Raw genomic sequence first — 24,112 nt, forward strand, 5'->3', positions numbered from 1 at the left:
TACGAGCCGGTGCAACAATTTCTTCCCTAATCACAGTAGGACGAGCAAAAACAAAGTACCACGACATGTAATCTTCATGATATTCATGACCTTCGATCACATCATCCAAAAGACTCAAATATTTGTGGTCATGTCTTTCGTCCCAATAAGAAATCTCTGGTGGTGGAGCATAATGGACGTCAATAGTTTTTGGGGACGTGCTGCACTCCTCCCTTACCACTTTATCGAACGGAGTATCACCGAGATGAGGTACTTCTTGGACATAACCCACTTGTCGCATTACCCGCTGTGGATCGTACATTAAAAATCCTTGGGGGTAAAACAACGGACTGTAGTAGAATGCAACATCATTTCTCCTTACGATTATACTCTCATTTCTATCAACTCGATACGGATCAGATATTACCTCATTCACAGTCATTTTTTCCAAGGAGACTCGCATGTTGATAAGATTGAGTGTCATATCCTTCTCCCGAGCACTAGTAAAAGTGTGTCGGCGTCCTCCTGTCTTGTGCTTCGCAAGACTAGTGTTTCCTTTGTTGTGGGGGTTAATTTCACCAAATAAGGAAAGTGCTCATATATCCAAACCTATGCAAACACAAAGTTTAGAAAGAATCTTATCTTATAAGCATTTTGCAAATATAAATGATTTAGACAATAAAATTACCTGGAAGAGACATAGATTTTCGTTAGCTTGCTTAGTGATCGCCCTTGAATCCTTTGTCAACTCTGCATTCAAGAATCCAACCACCGTAATACCCCAAGAATACATATGCATCTGATCAAAGGGATGCAATAGTTGAAGATACTTGCCGTCGACCAAGTTTCCGGAACTGTCGGGGAAGCTACAGTTGCCTAGGACGTATATCAAATAATCTCACGCAGTAGCATTGATTTGCACCAAGTCGGAAATTCCTTCTCTATCATAGATTTTATGGGTCCCAGAGTATGTGTCCCTCAACTCCTTCAGACTTAACTTCTTGCTTCCATGAGCATCCTTCATGACAAGCATAGACTCCGACTGTTTCTCATCCCAACCAAACAGGATCTTGGTCAATTTGAAGATATTCTCCCAAGAAATGTCATCATCGTAGCCATCTTTGATGGATTTTCCCTCAACCTCGAGGCCTAGAATTTGATGAGCATCATCAGGAGTTACCGTCATATCATCGAATGAGAATAAAATTGTACCAGCTTATACTTAAAACCTCTCACAGAATGTAGATACGATAACCTTGTCATACTTAACAACTGAACTCTTCACCGAAGGCCACAACCCGGAGTTCTTGACAATCTCTTTCACCTCGTCACATTCCTTGTCAAGTGTATATTTCTTCATCATAGTGTTTGAAGCTTGGCGCCTCAAAAGACAGATGGCATGCTTATGATCCTAAATACCAAAAACACAAAATTAAGAGAAATATAAACACTTGAAGGAAATTTAAGATAGATACACTTAAATAAAAACAAAGTTGGATTGAGATTACTTACAATAATATTATGGATTTCACATGCCCATGAGTCTTTTTATCCAAAAAGAACATGTCCACCATCTTCTGGTAACCCTAACGGAGGGTCACCATCTTTCAGTTGCTTCTTCAAGTGAGGGGGAGGCATGTGGGAATCAACTGGTTTAGTGAACCTCTTTTTCTTTCTAGTTGCGGTTGCAGTTGCAACTTGAGTTTGTTGTTTGACCCCAACATCTATTGCTTGATCATTAACTTTTTCTTATCCACCTCTTTCTTCCTCTTCTTTATCCTATTCCTCTTCAAAAATTTCACCTTGTCCATCATTATGTTTATCTCCATCACTGTTATCACCATCATCATTACCTCCTCTAACATGTGTCATGTTTTGATCATCATCATCATCGTTATCTCTTCCAGCAGCCAGAGTTCCTTGAACATCATCATCATCATTACCTCTTCTACCAGATGGAATTGATCGGTCTTCATTTGGAGTTTTATCTGAATCATTCGGTTCCGGTGGTGGTTGATAATCATTCCGTTCACGGATCTTGAGCGTTCTCGGCTCAACGAATGCCCCTCGATGTGTTGCAGTCAAGAGTTTGTGATGCGAGGAGGTTTTGAAGGAGGAGTATTAAGTTTCTTCTTTCCTTGCTTGAGCTTTTGCAACCTAAACAGGAACAATGAAATAATCGTCAGGGATGACAACAATAATCTATGCCTACTAAACAATAGTCGGCAGGGAAGTATTCAAATAACATGCCGGATATAATAACAAAATGAAATGCAAGAACACAAGGATTTCCACACAATTAGTCGGCAGGGTCGATAATATACAGAGCGTCGACTAATATTCAGTCGGCAGGGTTTTATTCAGAAAACATGCCGTCTTATGACTATATGGGACTCAGGAAACTCATGATTTTTCACAGCGTTAGTCGGCAGGTCAGAAATTTCAAGAACCAACGACTAACAAAACTACATTTAGTCGGCAAGGTCTTAAGGTTGAATATCGTGCCGACCCTGTAAATGGCATTTCCAGATATGAAAAGTCAGCATGATCCTCAACCTAGGAAGACAACGACTAACCCTAAATATGAATAGTCGGCAAGGTTGTGCATCAGAGACCGTGCCGGATAAGTAACTGCAGATTCACAAATTCGTTTTTTCTGACCTAATTTGACATGCAAACATAAAATTGAAGTACTGGAGTGAGTTTAAGTAGGACCGTACTTTATCAATCGTGTCATGTCTTCGGTTCAACCGTTTCAATGATTTCTTCTTCGTCAACTGTTTTTGTATTCAGTTTGTGTTTACTTTTGCAAATCCAGGGTCTTCAATACTAAGTCTTCTATGAGAATTTTTCATATGCTTCGGATTATGCATTTTTGAAGAGATTAATCGACAATAGAATTTCCGAATCGACGATTACGACGAATTAATCGACGAGTTTTCAATCGGTTTTAAATGATGGGGACCAATTTCAGCCAGTATGGTAGATGAGAAGAGGGAATAAGAGCAGATAAAATGAAAAAACGAAGGTGAATTAATCGGTTTTATTGGAAAAGGGTAATTTTGTAACTTCATACATTAGGACATCCCCTTAACCCTTAAAAAGTGTCCACTTAAAATCGAGTATACCCCGATTTGACCAGGAATAATATCTTTACACATTCTCCTTTCATACTCTATTTTAAAAAAAATAAATATCTTTACACCAATCGACGGTACACATCATTGATCTGTATGAAACTAAACTAATCAATCAAACTCCACTAAAGCTGCTCCTCCCAACTCGTTTTATATGATCCGTCAATTACTTCTAACTTTAATCAACGGTTTATATATCGATCCGTATGAATCTTAGCAAACCAATCAGGTTCCAGCAGCATCTCTATATAATAAATTCCCAAAGTTCCTCTGAATCATTTCGCATCATCTTTTACTCTATTTTATCTCCCTAGAAAATTCTCTCTCTCACGGTCTCACCCACTAAATTTTTTCAGATTTCCTTCGATCAGTTTCTGTAATGGCACCCAAAGCAGAGAAGAAACCAGCAGAGAAGAAGCCCTCCGAAGAGAAGAAAGCAGAGAAAGCACTAGCAGAGAAGAAACCCAGAGCTGAGAAGAAATTACCAAGCAAAGATGCTTCCACAACAGATAAGAAGAAGAAGAAATCAAAGAAATCAGTTGAGACTTACAAGATCTACATCTTCAAAGTTCTGAAACAAGTTCATCCTGATATTGGTATCTCAAGTAAAGCTATGGGTATCATGAACAGTTTCATTAATGATATCTTTGAGAAACTTGCTGCTGAATCGTCTAGATTAGCAAGGTACAACAAGAAGCCAACCATTACTTCTCGAGAGATTCAGACTGCTGTTCGTCTTGTTCTTCCTGGTGAATTGGCTAAACATGCTGTTTCTGAGGGTACCAAAGCTGTTACCAAATTTACTAGTTCTTAATCTCTATTTTGTTTTTTAGGTTTTAGAAATTGGGGGTTTATTTTATTCTAGTGATTTCAATCTGGGGATTGGATTAGGGTTTCATATGTTTATACATCAAATGCTATGAAAATTGTTCAATTTCAATTTCTGATCCAAAATATTCAGTGAAATCAATTTCTTCAATTGCCTAATTTCTGGAAATAAATAAAATGAAACCCGTTAATGAAATATGATGGTTTATCTGAATTACATTTTGGAACCATATTGATGATTTTGCTATTATTTGATGGTTTTTGTCTCTATTTTTTCATTTTAGTTGCACAATTAAAGTAAAACATAGAGTATTACAGATTCATTGATTGGGTTTTCTGTACTGGACTAGTGAATTGCTAGTGGCTTTGAGCTTATTTGGTATTACTTTAGTTGTGTCTCCCCAACCACTGCTAATGACTACCCGCTGTAACCATATTATAAGGTTTCTCTTGTCCATAAAAGTCGATGCTGTTGTTATGTATTAGGTTGGTGAGTAGATGTTTTGTTGGAGATGTTACGTAGTTGCTTTGTGAATTAAATTTTACCATGTTCTTCTTTCAGTGGAGGTTTCTTATAGTGTATCAATGTTGTTGTCTGTATTTAGCCTTCTTTCTATTTGATTCTGGGTTGTTAAGATAACAAGTTTTAACTTTCTTTCGGTTTATTTTTCTCAGATTTTCCTGGAAGGGGTTAAAAGCTGGAACTGATAAATGAAAATATGACTCCAATACAGGTAATGCACTCAGTACCATTTTTTTTCTTCTTGTAACTAAGTACCATTAAACACATCATAGTAATTAGTGTCTATATTGATACGTGCTAAATAGGTCGTCCACAACGCAAATATGATGTATATGTGTTGTGACCAGTCTCTCTTGTTCTTCTTGTCATCGTTGTTCATTTTGGGTTTTGAGCGGTGCCCTTTAGTTGTATTTACCTACAGGTGCTCTGTGAGTCATATCTGTCATAGGATCATACTTTTACCAATGTCGATCATTGAGGTTCGAGGATAAGCCAGATTACTCGAATCCGAAGAGGGTTTTCCGTGATCTGGAGAAGGTACAGCCAATTGTAAACAAGCTTTTGCCCAACTTAAACATTGGTACTTTATAATAACAAATGTCTTCACTACTTGAAAAGGACTAGCACATTTTCATAATACAATCCTGTTGAGAGTTTCCAGCATTTAAGTCACATAGTCATTGTCATATGTGCAGGTTATCAGTCTAATAATGTAATGTGTTTAACTGGACAGTATTGAAGTACCCTCCAATGGTTGTCGTAGACAGCTGATGCATTTGTGCTCCATGCTTCCACTTAATTCTAATCTTTAGTGTTGAAATATTTAGGACACCTGATGCATTTTCCCAGTGTTGTAGTAAATTTGTTTCTGCAGTTGTTATTCCAGTTAGGATTTGGGTGTAGGAGCCAACAGTAATTGGATCAATTGGGCGAACTACAGAAATACAATATTCATTGTTAATTGGCAAGCTAACTCATTTCATTTCTTTTGACTAGGTACATGGCACCAGTATTTGCTCAAAATGTGCAAAGTGTGAAAGATGCTGTATATTCTTTCAAATGGTTTTGGTTGATCTTGTTACAGGGTACCCAACCGCTGACATAAACCGGCCAAAGGCCAGCAAACGCCTAACTATTATGATTCAACAAGGATGAGAGCAGTTGGCGGCACTAGAAAACAGGAAGAGATAGTAAAAGATAGGAAACAAACTGAAAGAACAAGGACACAATTGGAGTACAGTGGCCGCAATAGATAGAACAACACCATCGGTTGGATCAGAAATTGAAATCAACTAGTACGCATTTCTTTTGTTAACATATATTTAACCAACTGGTTGATTGAAGACTATCTCACAACCAGCATTCCTTCAATTGGTGTTGTTACCTCGGTTGCTCATATCGTAAGCATCTTATTGAATGTCAATTTGCTGCGAAAATTAGACGGCCTGCAATCATTGCCAATTCCTCGCATAGGGTCGTGTTAGCAGCTGTGCAGCATACCAATCAGGCCCCAGTAGCAAAATTTCCATAATCAGGCATGTCTAAGTATCGCCACTTGTGCTTTTAAGAATGGACTCAATTTTGGAATGTGATTGATATCAAGAAAAGAGTTCACCGCCAAAGAAATTCCCACATAGTCCTTTCCTTTTCCGACTCTGCCTTTGAGAACTCAGAGCCTATAAAAGCATCACTTCAGAAGTTGGAACCACCATAACTAATATCATCTCTCGAATTTTTCCAACCCTTGCTTCAGCAAAACAAGATTCGGATATGTCTTCGACACTACTGGAAGTAACCAGGTCTAAACATGAGCAAGTAGAACGTTTTGAACGTTTGATCATCAAAGATTTTGAGAATGAACCAACTTCAGACCGTGAACGCCTCTTTCAGGATCATAGAGTTCGTAACGTGATCGAAGCTGTTACATCCTCCACTGAAAATCTTATCGAGATTTACCAAGACAACGATAGTGCCAGGAAGGATGAAATTGCTGCACTGGGAGCCCAAACTGCTGCCGGGACAGGAATCGAAGCTGCGTTGAGTGCCTTTTATGATGGGTTGAAGGAGATTCATGAATATCACAAGCGCCATCCATATTCTCGTGCTTTGGAGGAGTCTGATCAGGAGTTACTACTGAAAGAAGAACCGCATGTGGAGTTTAGTGGCGAGGAAGGCCATGGACGGTACTTGGACTTGCATGAGCTCTACAACAGGTACATCAATTTGGATTCTTCTGTTGATCAATCAAAAATAATAGAGTATTCTGCTTATCTGGATGTCTTCTCGCAACCAGATCAAATTCCATGTAAACTAAAACTAACAAGGAAATATAGAGAGTATCTAGAGCATTTGCTGGAGTACCTGATATCTTTCCTTCGTTGAACAGAACCATTGCAAGACCTTGATCGATTATTTTCAAAGGTAGAAACTGATTTTAAACATCTTTGGGAGGATGGCAAGAAGAGTAAGGGTCTGGAAAACGGGAGCGACGTTTCATCTCAGAATTCAATTGATCTCGTCGACTACAGTACAGTGGATGAATTAGTAACAGAAGTGGCGGGCAATCGTGAGAAAGAAAAAGAATTAAAAAAGGCATTGAGTGCTTTGGGATTGAAGTCAGGTGGCACTGTTCAACAACTCGCAGAGAGGCTTTTCCTGACGAAGCACATGCCTGTTGAACAATTGGACAAAAAGCACTTTGTGAATGGTGCCGCCGCATCACAAGACACAGAGCTCAAGGAAATTGCCCTGAAAGAGTTAAAGATGAAACGACTGTGCGAAATGCTCAAGGAGACTATCCAACAAACTAAAGAAAATGTCCAGAGGAAACAGGCATTGACAGCTGATGAAAGGCAAAAAGAAATTGATGAGGAGGACATAAGGAAAGTGAAACAAGTTGACATAGATAGTGACGACGAAGAAGAGCAGAAGATCTATAATCCTCTCAAGTTGCCAATGGGTTGGGATAACAAGCCTATTCCGTACTGGTTATATAGGCTTCATGGTCTTGGCCAGGAATTTAAGTGCGAGATCTGTGGGGATCAAAGTTATTGGGGTCGCAGAGTCTTTGAACGGCACTTCAATGAGCCGCTTCATCAGCGTGGTATGCGACGTCTTGGTATCCCCAACACCAAGAGCTTCAGAGAAGTTACGTCGATTCAGGAAGCTAAAGCGCTGTGGGAAAAGATACAAGCAAGGCAAAAGGAGAAGAAGTGGCTGCCAGACCTTGAAGAAGAGTACGAAGATAGGGAGGGTAACATCTATAACAAAAAGGTGTATAACGAACTGCGACGCCAGGAGCTGATCGTATGAAATTGCATACGGATACTCTCTCCAGCGAATTCAGTTTTTTATGAGAAACCGTATGAAATCGCATCTTATATTTTATTCATTTTGTAGGCAGAGAACTCAAAAGAGAGATTGTGAGTTGTCAGTTACGTTTGCTGTGTTTTTGTCATCAAGCTTAGGTTCTGAATAGACCTATTCAGCTCTTTGCAAGTATTATAATTTTGTTCTTATGTGAATGTGTCGTTTGAGTTCTTCTGAGTGCACCTATTAATGTCAGAATAGGACTACTGAAAGATCGAAGATTACTTCACCCCACCCCTTGTGGATTTTGGCCAGCTTTAATCTACTTGTCACTTGATGGTAGTGGCAAATATAGATGATTCTCCTAGCGATATATGGTCATGACCCTTAACAAGGTCTTGACAGAGGGAATAGAGCAGCTAAAGCAACTTAATATTCCCAGCCATAAAGGAAAAGACATTATTTTCTCTTCTGATAAAAAAAAACGAAAAGACATTATTTTCTCTTGTTCCTATCCAGTGGCATATATATCCTTACCGAAGTTGAAAACAACGTCTCATCACTTGACATCACAACCAAAATAGAGAAACTGCGAACATATAAATGTTGACAACCGTAATTTTGTAGAGTAGATGACAAGAAAGCAGAATGTAATATGCAGAAAACTAGTTTGTTACCAGATAGCTGTTGCTCCTGGAAAATTGTAATTCCAGTAATCTGTCACGGACAGCTTCATCTGACATCGATTAATTAAAACTGTACCTGTCAGCATTGTACAACTTGTGAACAATTGGAAATAATTTTTTCTGATAACACTAGACTCTTAGTACCTCGATTAAACAATTTAATTCTATTTATGGAACAAATGATACTTTGGTATGTGATTTGTGAAGTGGCTCTATAAACATATTTCATGGGGTTTGGTTACTGTTAGGACAGTTACCATCTTGTACGAAGGCTGGACTACTGGTGCCTGCCTCGCTTCTTTGTGCTGTATCTTTCTTCTCCTTTGGTCTTCTAGTACAAGAGGAACCTGACTCTTCCTGTCCCCGTTGAGTCTCCCTTGAGCCCCGACGTGCAGCTTTCTAGCCTGACTCCTTCCATTTGTTCATTTGTTGCATCTTGAACACTTTTGGCTACATCCTCCAACGAACAAAAATAGAGTACCGAACATTCCCAATCAAATCCAACTCTCACGCTGCACATAAAAATGAAAAAACACAAGTAAACCCTGTCAATTACCCGTAATCTAGATTTGAACTGTGGGTATTAAATCGAAAGAACAATATTTAGTAAAATTTTGAAATTAGAAGAAAAAGGGAACTTACTAGGTAACTCATGCTATGCTTGTTAAGAATTGCGCCCACCACAAGTAACAAGCTACCCTACGAAGAGGGAAAATAGCTAGAACGCTGGTTTAATCAAGTAAAAAAGATGCAACTACATTGTTGGTGCGGTCTGCAATGTGCGAATTGGCATGACTTTTCGCTACAGAAATCAGAAGATGATCCAGACAAAAGAAGGATCGAAATCAGATAAAGAGCTACCTGTTACTCTTACGTGCAACTTACTCATGGCCAAGAAAATATGTACTGTTTTTAAGTTAGTCCATTGTCTACACTACACATTCAGCACAAACACCATACACTATCAATAGATACTTGCCATTCAAATTTCAAAGAGGGACTCTCTAACCTTAAAACGATTCCATCACAAGTATTTCATAGAGAACTAATTAAGATAACAACGAAAGATAACTGCAAGATCATCCATCTTGAATCAAAAATATAAAAAACTAAAGCCAATAATTAAGGGTCTAATAAAAAAGATAACTGCAAGATCATCCATCTGAAAAGATTACAAACTAAGGGTCTAATAAAAAAGAAATAACTGTTGGATTACTTGTTGGTATATTGTCGAAAATGTCTCCATCAAGACACCAGTTCTTATAACCCTTCAATACCTGCCTTAAGTTTCCTTCACCCTTCGTCGTTTCCAAAGATTTTAAGGATATAAAATTCTCTACGTGACTAGAAATGTAATAGCCATGACCATCACCCCAACGTATACCACGATGTTTTACTTCGTTTAATTCGTGTGTATGCACATTGTAGATGTAGATAGCACAACCCGTTTGTCGTTCATCCTCCAAAACAGAAACACCTGGTTAGAAAAGTTCATAATAGCGGTACCAGCAAGATTGCGGAACTCTTCTGGAAGCGCGAACTTAATAGTTTCCTTAACCCAAACGTGGTTAACTGCGTCTTTCAGAATATGCAGTACAACCTTACCTTCATAGGGATCGATTATCTCCATACTTGAATAACATAAACATCCTTTGTACTCCATTGGATACAAGTCACCTTTATTATACTCTGAATCAAATTCTTTATCATCTGAAAGTTTAATTTTTCTAAAACACTCGGTGTGGAGATGGAATGTCACCAAAGTGAAACGTTTATATCTTTCTTTTTCTGCTTCATCTTTTACCATCTCGTAAAAGAGACTTCCATTACAAGAGATGGATGGTATGCATCTATTGCTAGTAGCTATAATATAATTTGTTGGACATTGTTTTGGCCATGGGTTAGTAATCTTCCTGTTAGTACGTGATATATTTCCTATTAATTAACACTTTAAGTCTTCCCAAAGACTCTCAAAAACTCTAGTCCATAGGCTACAAACTAGGACTTTAAAGAGGTTTTGAACTCTTCTTTGTTTGTTAGGATATATTCAAAATATGTAACAAATCCAATGTTTTCCTAATATAAATAAGAATCAAATCTCCACAAGTATTTTGTGGAAGATATTCACCAAAACCTTTCCTAAGTTGGTATCAGCCTTCGATCCAACATCGTTTCTGCATTTATCAATCACCCAAAACTCTTCCTTCAACACAAGCAACGCAGCAACAACCATCAACAAAAAAAACAATGGCAGCTAACACAAATAGCATGCGCAATATCCAGATTCATCACCTTGTTACCTTAAAACTTACAGAAACAAATCACTCTCTTTGGAAAACCCAGTTCCAACCCATCTTAAAAGGCTACGGTCTCACTAGTTTCATAGATGGAACCAAAGAAATACCACCTAGAACTCTACCAGATTCAGATGAAATAAATCCTCTCTTTGCTGAATATGAAATACAGGATTCTCTACTTGTTGGTTGGCTCAATTCGACACTAACACCAGAAGTTCTGTGTCATGTCCGTGGAATTAGCACTGCCAAAGGAGTCTGGGATAAACTTGAAAGCTACTTTGCTCCTAAAACAAGAGCTCACATGATGAGCCTTAAGAAACAACTCCACTCTTTGAACAAAGGTAACAAGTCTCTCAAAACGTTTTTGAATGATGCTAAGAATCTGTTTGAACAACTTGCAGCTACTGGATATGATGTATCCAATGATGAAAAGATGCAGTCCATTAGCAATGGTCTGAATCAATCCTATGATCCAATTGTCACGGCACTGAGTACGAAAGATGACATGGATATGGAGTCCTTTTACTCTCATCTCCTGACGTTTGATATGCGCATTGAGCAGCAACTGTCTTCCATCCAGCAACCCGCTGTCAATGTTGCAGCCTCCCGATCATCATACAGGTCACCTCCCAGCATGAACCAGCAAGGTCGTGGTTCACAGCCTCAACAAAGTTTCAATTCTGTGCGCAACCAGTTCCCAAATACACAACGACGTCTTAACCAGCCAAACTGTGGTCAACAATCAGCAAAAACATCTGAGGAGCCCTGTCAAATATGTAAAAAAGATGGCCACCAGGCACCACGCTGCTGGTTTAGGTACGACAAATCCTCCACAACCAAAACGAGGAATCCGTCTGCTTATATTGCGCTTCCAAGTTCAGATCAACATGCTAACTGGGTGACTGACACCGGCGCTACACATCATATGACTTCGGATTTCAGAAATTTGTCTATCCCTCATGAGTATGAGGGGACAGAACAAGTCCAAGTTGGTAATGGTAATACTGTTTCTATTTCTCATGTTGGTAATGCAACATTCAATCTACATTCCAGGCAATATTTGTTGAATAATATCTTTCATGTTCCCTGTATCAAAAGAGACTTGTTGTCTGTTTCTCAATTTTGTAAAGACAATAATGTGTTTTTTGAGTTTCACACATCTCACTTCTTTGTGAAGGACAATTTGACGGGGGAGCTGTTGCTGCGCGGCCTGAATAAGAATGGTCTTTACATCTTAGATGACTTGGAAAAGTTTGATCATATCATCAAACCTCAAGTACATGTTGCTTCATCTCTGCCAGTGTGGCATCAACGTCTGGGTCACCCAATGATAAGAACTGTCTCAAACATTTGTCGTCGATTTTCTTTACCTGTTTCGAATAAATCTTTTGATTACTGCAATTCGTGTCATGTAAGCAAGAGTAAGAGATTACCCTTTTCTCTTAGTAGTACTTCTTATGATACTCCATTGAGTTTAGTTGTTTCTGACATTTGGACTTCACCAAAATTGTCTAGAACTGGTTCTAAATATTACATGTTAATTATGGATGTCTATTCCCATTTCACTTGGATATTTCCTTTGGTTCAACGTTCTTCAGCTTTATCTACATTTATTCTCTTTCGAAAGCAAATTGAAAATCTGACAAATCATAGGATCAAAATTTTTCAGTCTGACAATGCTTTAGAATACAAAAAATTCACTGCTTATTTGAATGAGTCCGGCATTCAGCACAGATTCACTTGTCCGCATACATCTGTGCAAAATGGTATTGCGGAGAGGCGTATTCGTCATGTCACTGAGTCTGGCTTAGCACTTCTTTTCCAAGCGTCAATGCCCTACTCCTATTGGTCGGATGCTTTTTCAACTGCTTGCTTCCTAATAAATCGTCTACCAAAATCAAAAAGTGTCTCTACAACTCCTTTAGAATTGTTGTTCAAAAAGAAACCTGATTACTCTTTTCTTAGGGTCTTTGGATGTCTAGCATATCCTTGTTTGCGCCCTTACAATTCCAATAAATTAGAACCTCGCTCTTTGCCATGTGTGTTTATAGGGTATAATAATGCACATAAGGGATATCTTTGTCTCCACCGGGAATCAGGAAGAATATATGTTTCTCGTCATGTTCGGTTTGTTGAACAGACATTCCCCTTCCAGGCCAAGCAGCAGCAAGTAACTCCGTCATCCCAAGGTATGTCACCCTCTGACACCAGTGTCTTTCTTCAGCCTCCTTTTCATAATGTGTCCATTGGAGATGAACATGCACAATTGCCTGTGACTGCTTCTCCCGTTTCTACTGAGGACGCCCCATGTGTTGTCCCCACTGTTGATGAAAACTCACGAATCACTTCTCCTGTGACTTCAACTGCTGACGCTGCTACTAGTGCTCACTTAATTTCGCGTGCTGTCCCCACTGCTGCTGATGACTCACGCTCCAGTTCTCCTGAGACGTCAAGTGCTGACGCTGCTGCTAGTGACCAACTAGGAGGTACTGTGAGTGCTCCAGTTCATGATTCTGTAGCTGCCACACGGACTGCTGCTGCTTCTGCGTCGTCATCAGCTATTCAGGAGCTTACTGCGTCGGACCCAACAACAGGCGTCAATTCCAGTGTAGCTGTACCTACACATTCAATGCAGACAAGATCAAAATCAGGGATCGTAAAGCCTGCACGAAAGTTATGCCTAGTGACTACCAAACATCCGTTGTTGGAATCTGTGTTCATGGAGCCATCTTGTTATACAGAGGCTAGTAAACTACCTCAGTGGCGAGCCGCAATGGGTGATCAAATTAATGCTCTCATCAAAAATGGTACGTACTCTCTTGTCCAGTATGTGCCAGGCATGAATGTAGTGGGCTCCAAGTGGGTTTTCCGCGTAAAACAACACTCCGATGGCAGCATTGAACGTTATAAAGCTCGGCTTGTTGCGAAGGGATTTAATCAGCAGGAGGGTGTTGATTACAGTGAGACTTTCAGCCCGGTTGTAAAACCTTGCACTATTCGACTGGTTTTATCTATTGCCGTAATGAATAATTGGCCTTTGAAGCAACTAGATGTTGAAAATGCATTTCTGCATGGTCGTTTGGAGGAAGACGTCTATATGAAGCAACCCCCTGGTTTTGTTGATCCAAATCGTCCTACTCATGTGTGTAAATTGCACAAGTCCTTGTACGGCCTTAAACAAGCTCCCCGGGCTTGGTTCTCGAGGTTGAGCACATATTTAATTGCATTGGGCTTCAAAGGTTCTGTGGAAGATACATCACTGTTTGTTTTACGCACATCATCTTCGATAACTTATTTGCTTGTTTACGTTGATGACATTATAGTCACAGGATCCGACCCACAGTCCATTCATCAACTTATACAGGATCTGGGTAATGAATTCGCTATTAAAGATATGGGGGATTTGCACTTTTTTCTGGGAATAGAAGTGATGAGAAAAAATGGTGAGCTAGCTCTCACGCAGAGGAAATATGTCTTGGATTTGCTAAAGCGAACGAAGATGGATGGCGTTAAACCGGTTGCTACCCCATTATCATCTACTGCTAGATTAAGGCAACAAGGTACGGAAAAAATGTCTGATCCTACTTTATATCGAAGTGTTGTTGGTGCTTTACAATATCTTCATCTTACTCGGCCTGATATCTCTGTTGCTGTGAATAAAGTGTGTCAATATATGCATAATCCTTATGTTGAACATTGGGAGAGTGTCAAACGTATTCTACGCTATCTGAAGAGCACTATAGACTATGGTTTACATCTTCGACCATCAAGGGATTTTTCTCTTCAGGCGTATTCAGATGCTGACTGGGCTGGTAGCTTAGATGATCGACGATCTACTAGTGGTTATTGTGTATTTTTTGGTGGTAATCTAGTTTCTTGGAGTGCCAGAAAACAAAAAACCGTTTCCAGATCAAGCACAGAGGCAGAATATAGGGGTGTAGCGATAGCGACGTCGGAATTGGTTTGGATTCAATCGTTATTGAAAGAGTTAGGAATTTCGGTTTCGGCACCGATTTTATGGTGTGATAATTTGGGAGCCACTTATTTGACAGCAAATCCGATTTTTCATGCACGTACTAAACATATTGAAATCGATTATCATTTTGTTCGCGAACGTGTGGCATGCAAGAAGTTATGTGTTCGTTTCATTAGTTCTCGTGATCAGTTGGCGGATATCTTTACAAAGGGTCTCTCGTCACCAAGATTTCAGATTCTACGGTCCAAGTTGCACATCCGTCAACTCCAGTACAACTTGAGGGGCGGTGTTAGTACGTGATATATTTCCTATTAATTAACACTTTAAGTCTTCACAAAGACTCTCAACAACTCTAGTCCATAGGCTACAAACTAGGACTTTAAAGAGGTTTTGAACTCTTCTTTGTTTGTTAGGATATATTCAAAATATGTAACAAATCCAATGTTTTCCTAATATAAATAAGAATCAAATCTCCACAAGTATTTTGTGGAAGATATTCACCAAAACCTTTCCTAAGTCTTCCTCGGTTTAGTACTACCTAGTGCAAAGACGTAATATTCATATTCATCTTTAAATTTCACAATACACATTACCTTAAATTGGTTGCTCAAGAGATCGTATCCAAATCGAAATCCGTGGATAATGGGCTCACTCTTGAATTGAATGCGGGAGATGATCATCAACTTCTCAAGCCTACTAGGATTATGAATCTCAAGTGAGAAATAAACCCATTCACCATCATAGTAATGTCCACCTACGTGCCCCATAACAAGCTAAACCATCATAATTCCCATACTCTCCAAGATTGTCTTGGTGTTCGGTTTTTTGATATCTAATGAGCTTGTGAGTGTTATCCCGCATCTCCAAATAGTACAATATCTTCTTGTTATTGGTTTTGAAAGTAAACATGAGAATTGGCTTTTTTTTTGAGATTCAATAAAGTGAAATTTGTTAAACTGTTTATGCTTGTTGATTAACGTAAACCATAACTTAGATACACAACTGGATCTAATCAAAGGTTTAGCAGGTAATTTGCAGAGAATTTGCGTAAGTGTGTCTTGATGAATACCATCAAAAACACTAAACTTAACCTTATCACCCATGTTCTTTCGTTAGAGGAAAAAAAATCTTCAAATAATTATAAGAAAAAGATTAAGTAGAAGACAAACCGATTATAACAGCTGCGCAGTCTCCTTGATCTTAGCTCTGTGAACTTTGGAATTGGTCGGCTTAGGGTTTAGTCAAATTTCTGAGATGATATATATACGAGGATTCACCAATTACCCATTATCTAAACGGTTTCGTGATCTGACCATATTTCTTAATTTGATTATGGATCTCCTAATTTAATTGTATTTCCTAACGTAGCTATATTTCTTAATCCTAACAGACAAGTCAGGTCCGTAAATTCCAGCCACCCCAAAAACTCGGCTAGTGGCTACCCACAAAAAGCTTGCGCCCGGCAGCAGGCCCGGGAAGATAATAATAATTCGGAAAATGGGTTATTTGTCCAAATATTCTTAAAACATGGTTCAAATGGACTAGTAAAAATTAGTATGGGTGAAATGGACACCAAGAAAATAGTAAGGATGAAACTGGATTCATCCTGACTTAAACTTAAAAAATAGTAAGAATGAAACTGGATGCATCTTGATGTAAATTAAAAATAAAAAAAAATATTTGAAAATAGATAGAATGAAACTGTTTACATCCTGTCTATTTTTACATTTTTGTCAATTTAAACAATATCAAAATCTAACTATCCTTTTCATCCAGGAATTGTTGATTTTGGTATTTTTAACCAATTTTGTGATAATAATTCTTCTTTTGTTACGACGTTGTCCGCGATATTTTGACCACTAGCAAAAATATCTCACCTGTTGATTCTTAATTTCTTACCTTCTTCCTTGTGTAGTGTAGATCCTGTGCTTTCTATCCCTTTGTTGTTTTTCTTTCTCTAGTCCCGTTATTTTCTCCTCATTTAATGGATTCAACATCTACAAATTCTCAGGACTTTGAGGACATCGTCAACAAAAGGGAAATTCTTGAGTTTGAAGACCAAAAAAAGAACTTTGATAATCACTCGTATTCAAAATGATTTCTGGAAGAGGGTATGCACTAGGTATGGTTCTGCAGACGACATACTTACAGTTTAGTTGTCTCGATCCTTCAAATCCCCCAGCCATTGAAGAGTCAGCAAGCAACCGTGGCTTCCGAAAGGTGGGAACTTCTTTATCAAGAGACTTTCAAGAGCTTCTTGCAGCACAGGAGCACAGTCATAAGAGCATCTCCAACGGAATGTGACGCGCTTCCTATGTGGCAGGGGTTGGACGACATCCTTCAACAGTTTAAACTCTAGTTTTACCATGTTTTTAGGAATTTGAAAAAACTGATCTCCAACCAACGGATGTTTAGATCACTAATGTAATCTGCTTGTGCTTATCTAAGAGCTTCTCCAATGGTGAATGTGAATATTTCATATGTGGCATCACTTTTAAGATATCCTTTGAGTATAAAATCCTAAATGTTAGGAAAAATAAATTTTTATCTCCAATCCATAAAGTGTTCTATTATTTGTTTACTTATTTGTATATAATTGGTCAAAATCCTTTCTGGTTTTATTTTTCATTGACTTTTATTAACAAAAGTGTGACTAGGATGGGAAGACATCCTTTAAGTGAATGTCTAAAACTAGAGGTTTACCTAGAGGATGTCTAACTTTTTTTTTGCCACATCATCTTCACATCAATGGGTTGGAGATGATTTTTTATAAATATTGTTGTGGATCCTACGTGGATTGGGACTTTTTTCTTCACACACATTCCATTGGAGAGGCTCTAATTATTAAGTACACTTCCTTACACTCCACGTGTTAAGCTAGTGTTGGGAGATATATATATTTAAAAACATAGTTTTTTAATTTATATCAAACTTAGAGAAATAGTGTGGTGGTATTATTTTAGGCTCCCACACTATAGACTTGGGTTCAAGTCTTACCCCATGCATTTGACTAGGTATATTATATTTATATATATTACTTAAAAAGTCCGGGAGAGCGGGGCCTTGGGAGTCTTGGGAGGTCTACTGATTTAAAAGTTAATTTTTTGCAGATTTAACTTCTGATTTCCATAACGGTTTTTTTTATCAACTTAATATTTCAATTAAATTCATTAATTTCGGTTTTATATTCTAGCCGTTTTGTTACTGTTATGGAGGATTTTAAGTATGCATTTATTATTGATTTTATTCTCATTAAACCGAATTGATTTCCTTTGAGTTATAAAAGACATTTTTTGCACTGAGTTTTTTCATCTATTTGTGTTCTGAGCAAGTGTAAGATAGAGTAAGAGTTGGTTCGATTTCTCAAGGTGCAGAGAAATCGAACAAGAGAGAATCAGCTGTTTTATCCCATATGTGTTCGACAAGTTTTTGACTGCCAGCACAATCAAGAGGCAGAATCGCGAAATACCTTAAAGATAGCGACCTAGTCCGCGACTCAACTGTTTGAGATTTATTTTGTGTGAATTTTCTTTATTGTTTCCAACAGCTAGTCTATAAGTACACTTCACACTAAGCACAAACAGCACTATTACTAATACTTGCTATTCAGAAAGGGACTTTGTAAACCTTAAAATGTTTTATCGCAAGTATTTAGTAGAGAACTAGAATTAATTAACAAGTTAAGCAATATATTTTTGACAAATGGAATCAAATAAATGGATAAAGATAACAGCAAGATCATCCATATATCTTGAATCAAACATGACAACTAAATTTAATAATTTGCATTTGAAAAGATTACAAAGGATCTAAAAAAGAAATAACTGCTGGATTACTTGTTGGTATAACATCAAAAATGTTTCCACCATAATCCCAGTACTCCGTATCACCTTTCATTATTTCCCTTATGTTTCCTTCAACCTTTGTGTCGCCCAAGTTCTTAAACAAAGAAAATTTTCTACGTAACTAGAAATGTAATATTCATAATAACCATAATCAGGACTTACTTCCTTTAATTCTTGTGAATGCACATTGTACAACTGGATAACACATCCATCTTCTTCGGGGTAATCGTCCAACCTCCAATGCAGAATCAACTGGTTTGAGAAACACTGAAGTTGATATTATTGTAAAGAATTGTTTTCAGTACAAACTAAGAAAGTATTATTACAAGTATTTAAAGACAAACATTGGGTGTAATAATACAAGTCAAGTCAATATTGACCAGTTGACTTGACACAAACTATTCACACACTTATATCTCTAATACTCCCCCTGCAAGCTGATATTAAGAACACAATATCAGATTGACATAAGATAAAACTAAGAAGAAATCTCTGTAAGTTGAACTGCAGAAGAAGTAACTGAAGTAGAAGAAGCAACTGAAGTAGATAAAGGAGTCCCAAGCAACTGAGATAAAAGTCTTGAAAAAGATGGAAAACACAAGCCTTTAGTAAAGAGATCTGCTAGTTGATATTCTGAAAAAATATGCTGCAACTTTAAGAATCCTTCCTCAACCAATTCCCTGGCAGTGTGATATTGTATTTCTATGTGCTTGGTCCTGGCATGAAAAACAAGATTAGTTGCCAAAGCCAGAGCACTTGTGTTAGCACATAACAACAACACAGATTTAATAAAAACATGTAAATCATTCAATAAGTAAGAAAACCACTGCAATTCAGCTGATGCAACAGAAAGACATTTATATTCAACTTCTGCAGAGGATTTTGAGACTGTAGGTTGTTTTTTAGATGATCAAGACACTAAATTTGAACCCAGAAAATAGCAAAACCAGAAGTGGACCTTCTAGTATCTGGACACCCTGCCCAGTCAGAATCTGTGTATGCCTTCAAGCTAGTTACATCACATTTGTTCAAAGTAATCCCCAGACCAACAGTTCCTTTCAAATATCTCAAGATTCTCTTAACAAGTTGCAAGTGTAAATCAGATGGAGAATGCATAAATTGTGAAATATAATTCAACGCAAAGCATATATCTGGCCTAGTGACTGTTAAATACTGCAGAACACCTACCAATATTCTGTAATGACAAGGATTGCCCAACTTAACTCCATCATGAATAGAAAGTCTACTAGCCTTAACAACTGGAGTATCACAAGCTTTACAATCCAACAAATTTGCTTTCTCAAGAAGTTCTAAAGTGTATTTCTTTTGAGTTAACACTATAGAATCACTATGTCTCACATCTTCAATGCCAAGAAAATATGCTAAGTCCCCTAACTCTTTCATTGCAAATTATTTCTTTAAGGAGGTAATAATCTCAGAAATAAGCACAGAAGAACTGCCATTTAATAATATGTCATCAACATATAATAGGAGAACAAGAATATCACTACCAGTTGACTTGACAAACATTGAATTATCTGAAACACACTTCTTGAAACCACATTTAAGAAGAAATGAGCTAAATCTATAGAACCATGCTCTTAGTGCCTGTTTAAGGCCATACAAACTCTTTTTGAGACGACACACATGATGAGAAGGATAATCCGGATGAAGAAAACCTTGTGGTTGTGAAATACAAACCTCTTCATCTAAATATCCATGTAAAAAAGCGTTACTAACATCTAATTGTTTCACAGGCCAATTATAAGTAATTTCTAAACAGAGAACTACTCTAACTGTTGGTGACTTAACCACTGGGCTAAATGTTTCATTAAAATCAACACCATCTTGCTGATCATATCCCTTAGATACCAGTCTAGATTTTAGTCTATCAACAGTCCCATCAGATTTCTTCTTTACTCTGTATACCCATTTAGAACCTAATATGTTCATGTGAGGTTCAGGAGCAACATATGACCAAGTATCATTATCCATCAATGCAGTGTATTCATCCTTCATGGATACCTGCGAATATGGATTTTTCATTGCCTCTTTAAAATTTTTTGGCTCAGTTAAAGTAGTCAATAAAGATGTATACTTTGAAGAAAGAGGATGTTTAACAGAGTAATGAGAAATATGATCTGGAAATTTTTTTGGTTTTAAAATACCTTTTTGAGACCTTGTAACCATTGTACTAGAAGGAACAATGTCAGTTGAAGATGAGGAATTAGAAATAGATGCATCACAAGGAAGAGAAAAAGATGAAACAGTTGTAGGAGGGAAATAAAATTCTGTTTTCGAAAAATTGACATGTCTTGAAACATACAATCTTTTGGTAACTGGATTGTAGCAGTTATAGCCTTTATGAAGAGGGATGTAACCAATAAAAATGCCCTTTACAAACTTGGGAGAAAGTTTATCTGCTCTTGAATGAGCAAGATTAGGATAGCAAATAGTACCAAAAGTTTTAAGAAAATCAAAATCTGGAGAAGCACCAAAGAGCACTTCAAAGGGAGTCTTAAAATTCAAAACCTTTGTGGGAGTTCTGTTAATGAGATAAGAAGCAGTAAGAAAAGCATCATACCAATACTCTTTAGGACAATGAGAATTAAACAGGGGGTATTACCCATTTCTGTAATATGCCTATGTTTAGTTCAGCTAAACCATTTTGTTCTGGTGTCCTACGACAAGATATTCTAATTTAATATCACTGGATTGTAACAAAACTTTGAAAGATCCTTTAACAAGTTCAGCTGCACCATCAACTTGAAAGGCTAAAATTTTAGTACAAAACTGATTTTCTGTATGAGTTTTGAAATGTTGAAAACATTGAGAAGCATCAGACTTCAATTCATTGGATATATCCAATGAAATCTACTAAAATCATCAACAAGCAGAATATAATATCTATAACCTTTGAGAGATGGTATAGTAGGCCCCCAAACATCACAATGTATTAAAGCTAAAGGTTTTTGTTCATGAGAGGAAGATAACTAAAAAGGAAGATTTTTACTTTTGGCAAGTTGAGAAGGATGACAAAGAGCAGAAGGTACAACTTAATTCAAAACAATCTTCTTAGTAGAGTGAATTTTTTGAAGAAGTTGATTAGATGGATGACCTAATCTAGCATGCCATACATGGGAAGGAGCAGACAAAGTAGCTGATAATGAAAAATTAGCATTGGGAAAATGAGCAATGGATACAAACTATTGACTACTTTTCCATGAGAAAGAACAATATCAGAGTATATATCTCTAATCTCATACCCATCTGGATAAAATTTGAAGTAGAAAGAATTATCTCTAGTAAATTTTGCAACAGATAGCAAATTATGTCTCATAGCAGGAACCAATAAAACTTTATTCAAGTTAAAGCTGGTTGAAGAAGTATTAACATGAGAATTACCAACTGAAGTAATAGCAAGAGACTTACCATTGCCAACCTGCACATGATCCTTTCCTTTGTAAGATGTAGAATTATGAAGTAAAGTCTCATCTCCAGTCATGTGTGCAGTAGCACCAGAATCAGAAATCCAATGAGTAGCAGTTGAAGTAGAAGGTGCAGAATGACCTTCAATAAAAGTTGTAAAGGCTTGTTGAGAAGAAATTTGTTGAGCTTCATTAGAAGAATTAGTAAATGTTGGAGGATGATATCTGAAATAACATCTTCTAGCATAATGACATATCTTTCTACAAATTTGACATTCTACTGAAGAAAAATCTCTTCTAGTTCCATTTCCATTTCCCTGTCCAAATGTACCACCTTGAGACACATTATTTTGACCATTGTTATTTCTTGAATTAAAACCAGTATTGCTCTTAAAATTTCCATTACTGCTTGGACCATTGTTATTTCTTGGTTTGCTCCTACCATTACCAGAAAATTTATTGTCACCATTTCCATTTTTTCCATAAAGAGCATGTTGAGTATCATAAGTAGTACTTGAATCTTGTCGTTGTTCAATAAGCCATTGCTCATGGTTTAATAATCTTGGTTTTAACTCTGCAAAAGTAAAAGGAGTCTCCCTGTTCTGTGCTGCAACTACAAAAGTATCAAATTCTCTGCCTAAGTCATTGAGAACATATATAACCAAATATGAATCACTCATCCTTTCTCCAATGGCAGCTAAAAAATCAACAATGGTTTTGATACTTTGTAAATAAACCAGAATTGTAAGATTACCCTTTTTAACATTGTGCAATTAATTCCTGAGCATACTTTTTCTGGCTAAGAATTGACTTCTAAAAGATATTTCAAGATATGCCCAAATTTCATGAGAAGTAGATAATCCTAAAACATCACCAGACACAAAATCTGTAAAAGTAGCTTTTAAACATCTAGTAACAAAACAATCAATCTTCCTCCAAAGAACCCATTAACTTCTAAATTCTTAACCGGTTCAATAACATTACCAATAACATACCCATACAAATCAGTAGATATAAGAATCGATTCCATTTGATCTTTCCATAACAAAAAATTGTTGGAACCTAATTTTGCAGAAACAAAATTTCATATATTTGAGAATGGAAAGGTAAAATCAGAATTAGTACCCATCATAGCAGCGGAAGTAGAAGCCATATCTTTGCGTCTTCTATAAACAATTGTTGCAGACATTAACCAGATTGAAGAAAGCTGATGAAGAATAAACCCAGATGCAAATCTTGAATGAAATCTTTATGTAGTAAGAAGTGTTCTTGAAAATTTTGTAATTAATCTGAATCAAAAATTATTGAAAAAGGGTTTTATGATTCGTTGAATGCTGTAAAAGATGTTGAGAAAATTTGTTTAACAGAAGAAATTTTTACTCTCAGGATCGTCTAATACCATGAGAAACACTGAAGTTGATATTATTGTAAAGAATTGTTTTCAGTACAAACTAAGAAAGTATTATTACAAGTATTTAAACACAAACATTGGGTGTAATAATACAAGTCAAGTCAATATTGACCAGTTGACTTGACACAAACTATTCACACACTTATATAACTAATAGGTTAGAGAAGTTCATAATACCGGTACTAGAAGGAAAACCATGATTGTCTAACTCTCTTGGAAGAGCGAACATAATAGTTTCCTTAACCCAAACGTGGTTAAGCGCGTCTATCAATATATGTAGTACAACCTTACCTTTATAGGGTTCAATTTTCTCCATTCTTGAATAACATAAACATCCTTTATACTCCAATGGATACAAGTCACCGTCATTATAACTGGAAACAAATTCTTCCTCACTTGGAAACTTGATCATTTGAAAATTCTTATCGTGGAGGTTGAATGATACCAAAGCGAGACATATATATTTTTCTTTTTTTCCATCATCTTTTACCATCTCGTAAAAGAGAAATCCATTACAAGAGATGGGTGGTACGTTACACCTATCAGATTATAGTCCAAAATATATTGCTGGAAGTTGGTGTGGCCATGGGTTACAAATATGTCTCCATGGTTTACTACTAGCTAGTGTAAATATGTAGTATTCATGTCTACGGTAACCGCTCATAATACACATCAACCTATATTCGCTGCTCA

The 24,112-nt window shown here is 37.1% G+C and overlaps 3 protein-coding genes across 4 annotated transcripts; 2 read left to right on the forward strand and 1 right to left on the reverse strand.

Moving 5' to 3' along the window:
* The first annotated feature begins 3,401 nt into the window (after window positions 1–3,401).
* LOC113303759 (histone H2B.7-like) lies at window positions 3,402–6,232 on the forward strand. Of its 2 annotated transcripts, none has more exons than XM_026552837.1 (3): window positions 3,402–3,895; window positions 4,620–4,678; window positions 5,464–6,232. In XM_026552837.1, the coding sequence occupies exons 1-2, from the start codon at window positions 3,496–3,498 to the stop codon at window positions 4,637–4,639; spliced, it is 420 nt and encodes a 139-aa protein (XP_026408622.1). In that variant the 5' UTR covers window positions 3,402–3,495; the 3' UTR covers window positions 4,640–4,678; window positions 5,464–6,232. The 2 variants fall into 2 exon arrangements, with proteins under 2 accessions (XP_026408622.1, XP_026408623.1); XM_026552838.1 differs by having other exon boundaries at window positions 5,552–6,232.
* A 5-nt stretch (window positions 6,233–6,237) lies between these two features.
* On the forward strand, window positions 6,238–8,003 carry LOC113306333 (splicing factor SF3a60 homolog). The gene is made up of 2 exons (XM_026555282.1): window positions 6,238–6,640; window positions 6,854–8,003. The coding sequence occupies exons 1-2, from the start codon at window positions 6,238–6,240 to the stop codon at window positions 7,777–7,779; spliced, it is 1,329 nt and encodes a 442-aa protein (XP_026411067.1). The 3' UTR covers window positions 7,780–8,003.
* An 11,495-nt stretch (window positions 8,004–19,498) lies between these two features.
* LOC113306334 (uncharacterized mitochondrial protein AtMg00810-like) lies at window positions 19,499–19,984 on the reverse strand. Its single transcript, XM_026555283.1, has one exon. The coding sequence runs from the start codon at window positions 19,982–19,984 to the stop codon at window positions 19,499–19,501; it is 486 nt and encodes a 161-aa protein (XP_026411068.1).
* Between the last annotated feature and the right edge of the window lie 4,128 nt (window positions 19,985–24,112).

Source organism: Papaver somniferum, chromosome 8 (assembly GCF_003573695.1).
Source record: "Papaver somniferum cultivar HN1 chromosome 8, ASM357369v1, whole genome shotgun sequence".
Classification (NCBI taxonomy): Eukaryota; Viridiplantae; Streptophyta; class Magnoliopsida; order Ranunculales; family Papaveraceae; genus Papaver; species Papaver somniferum.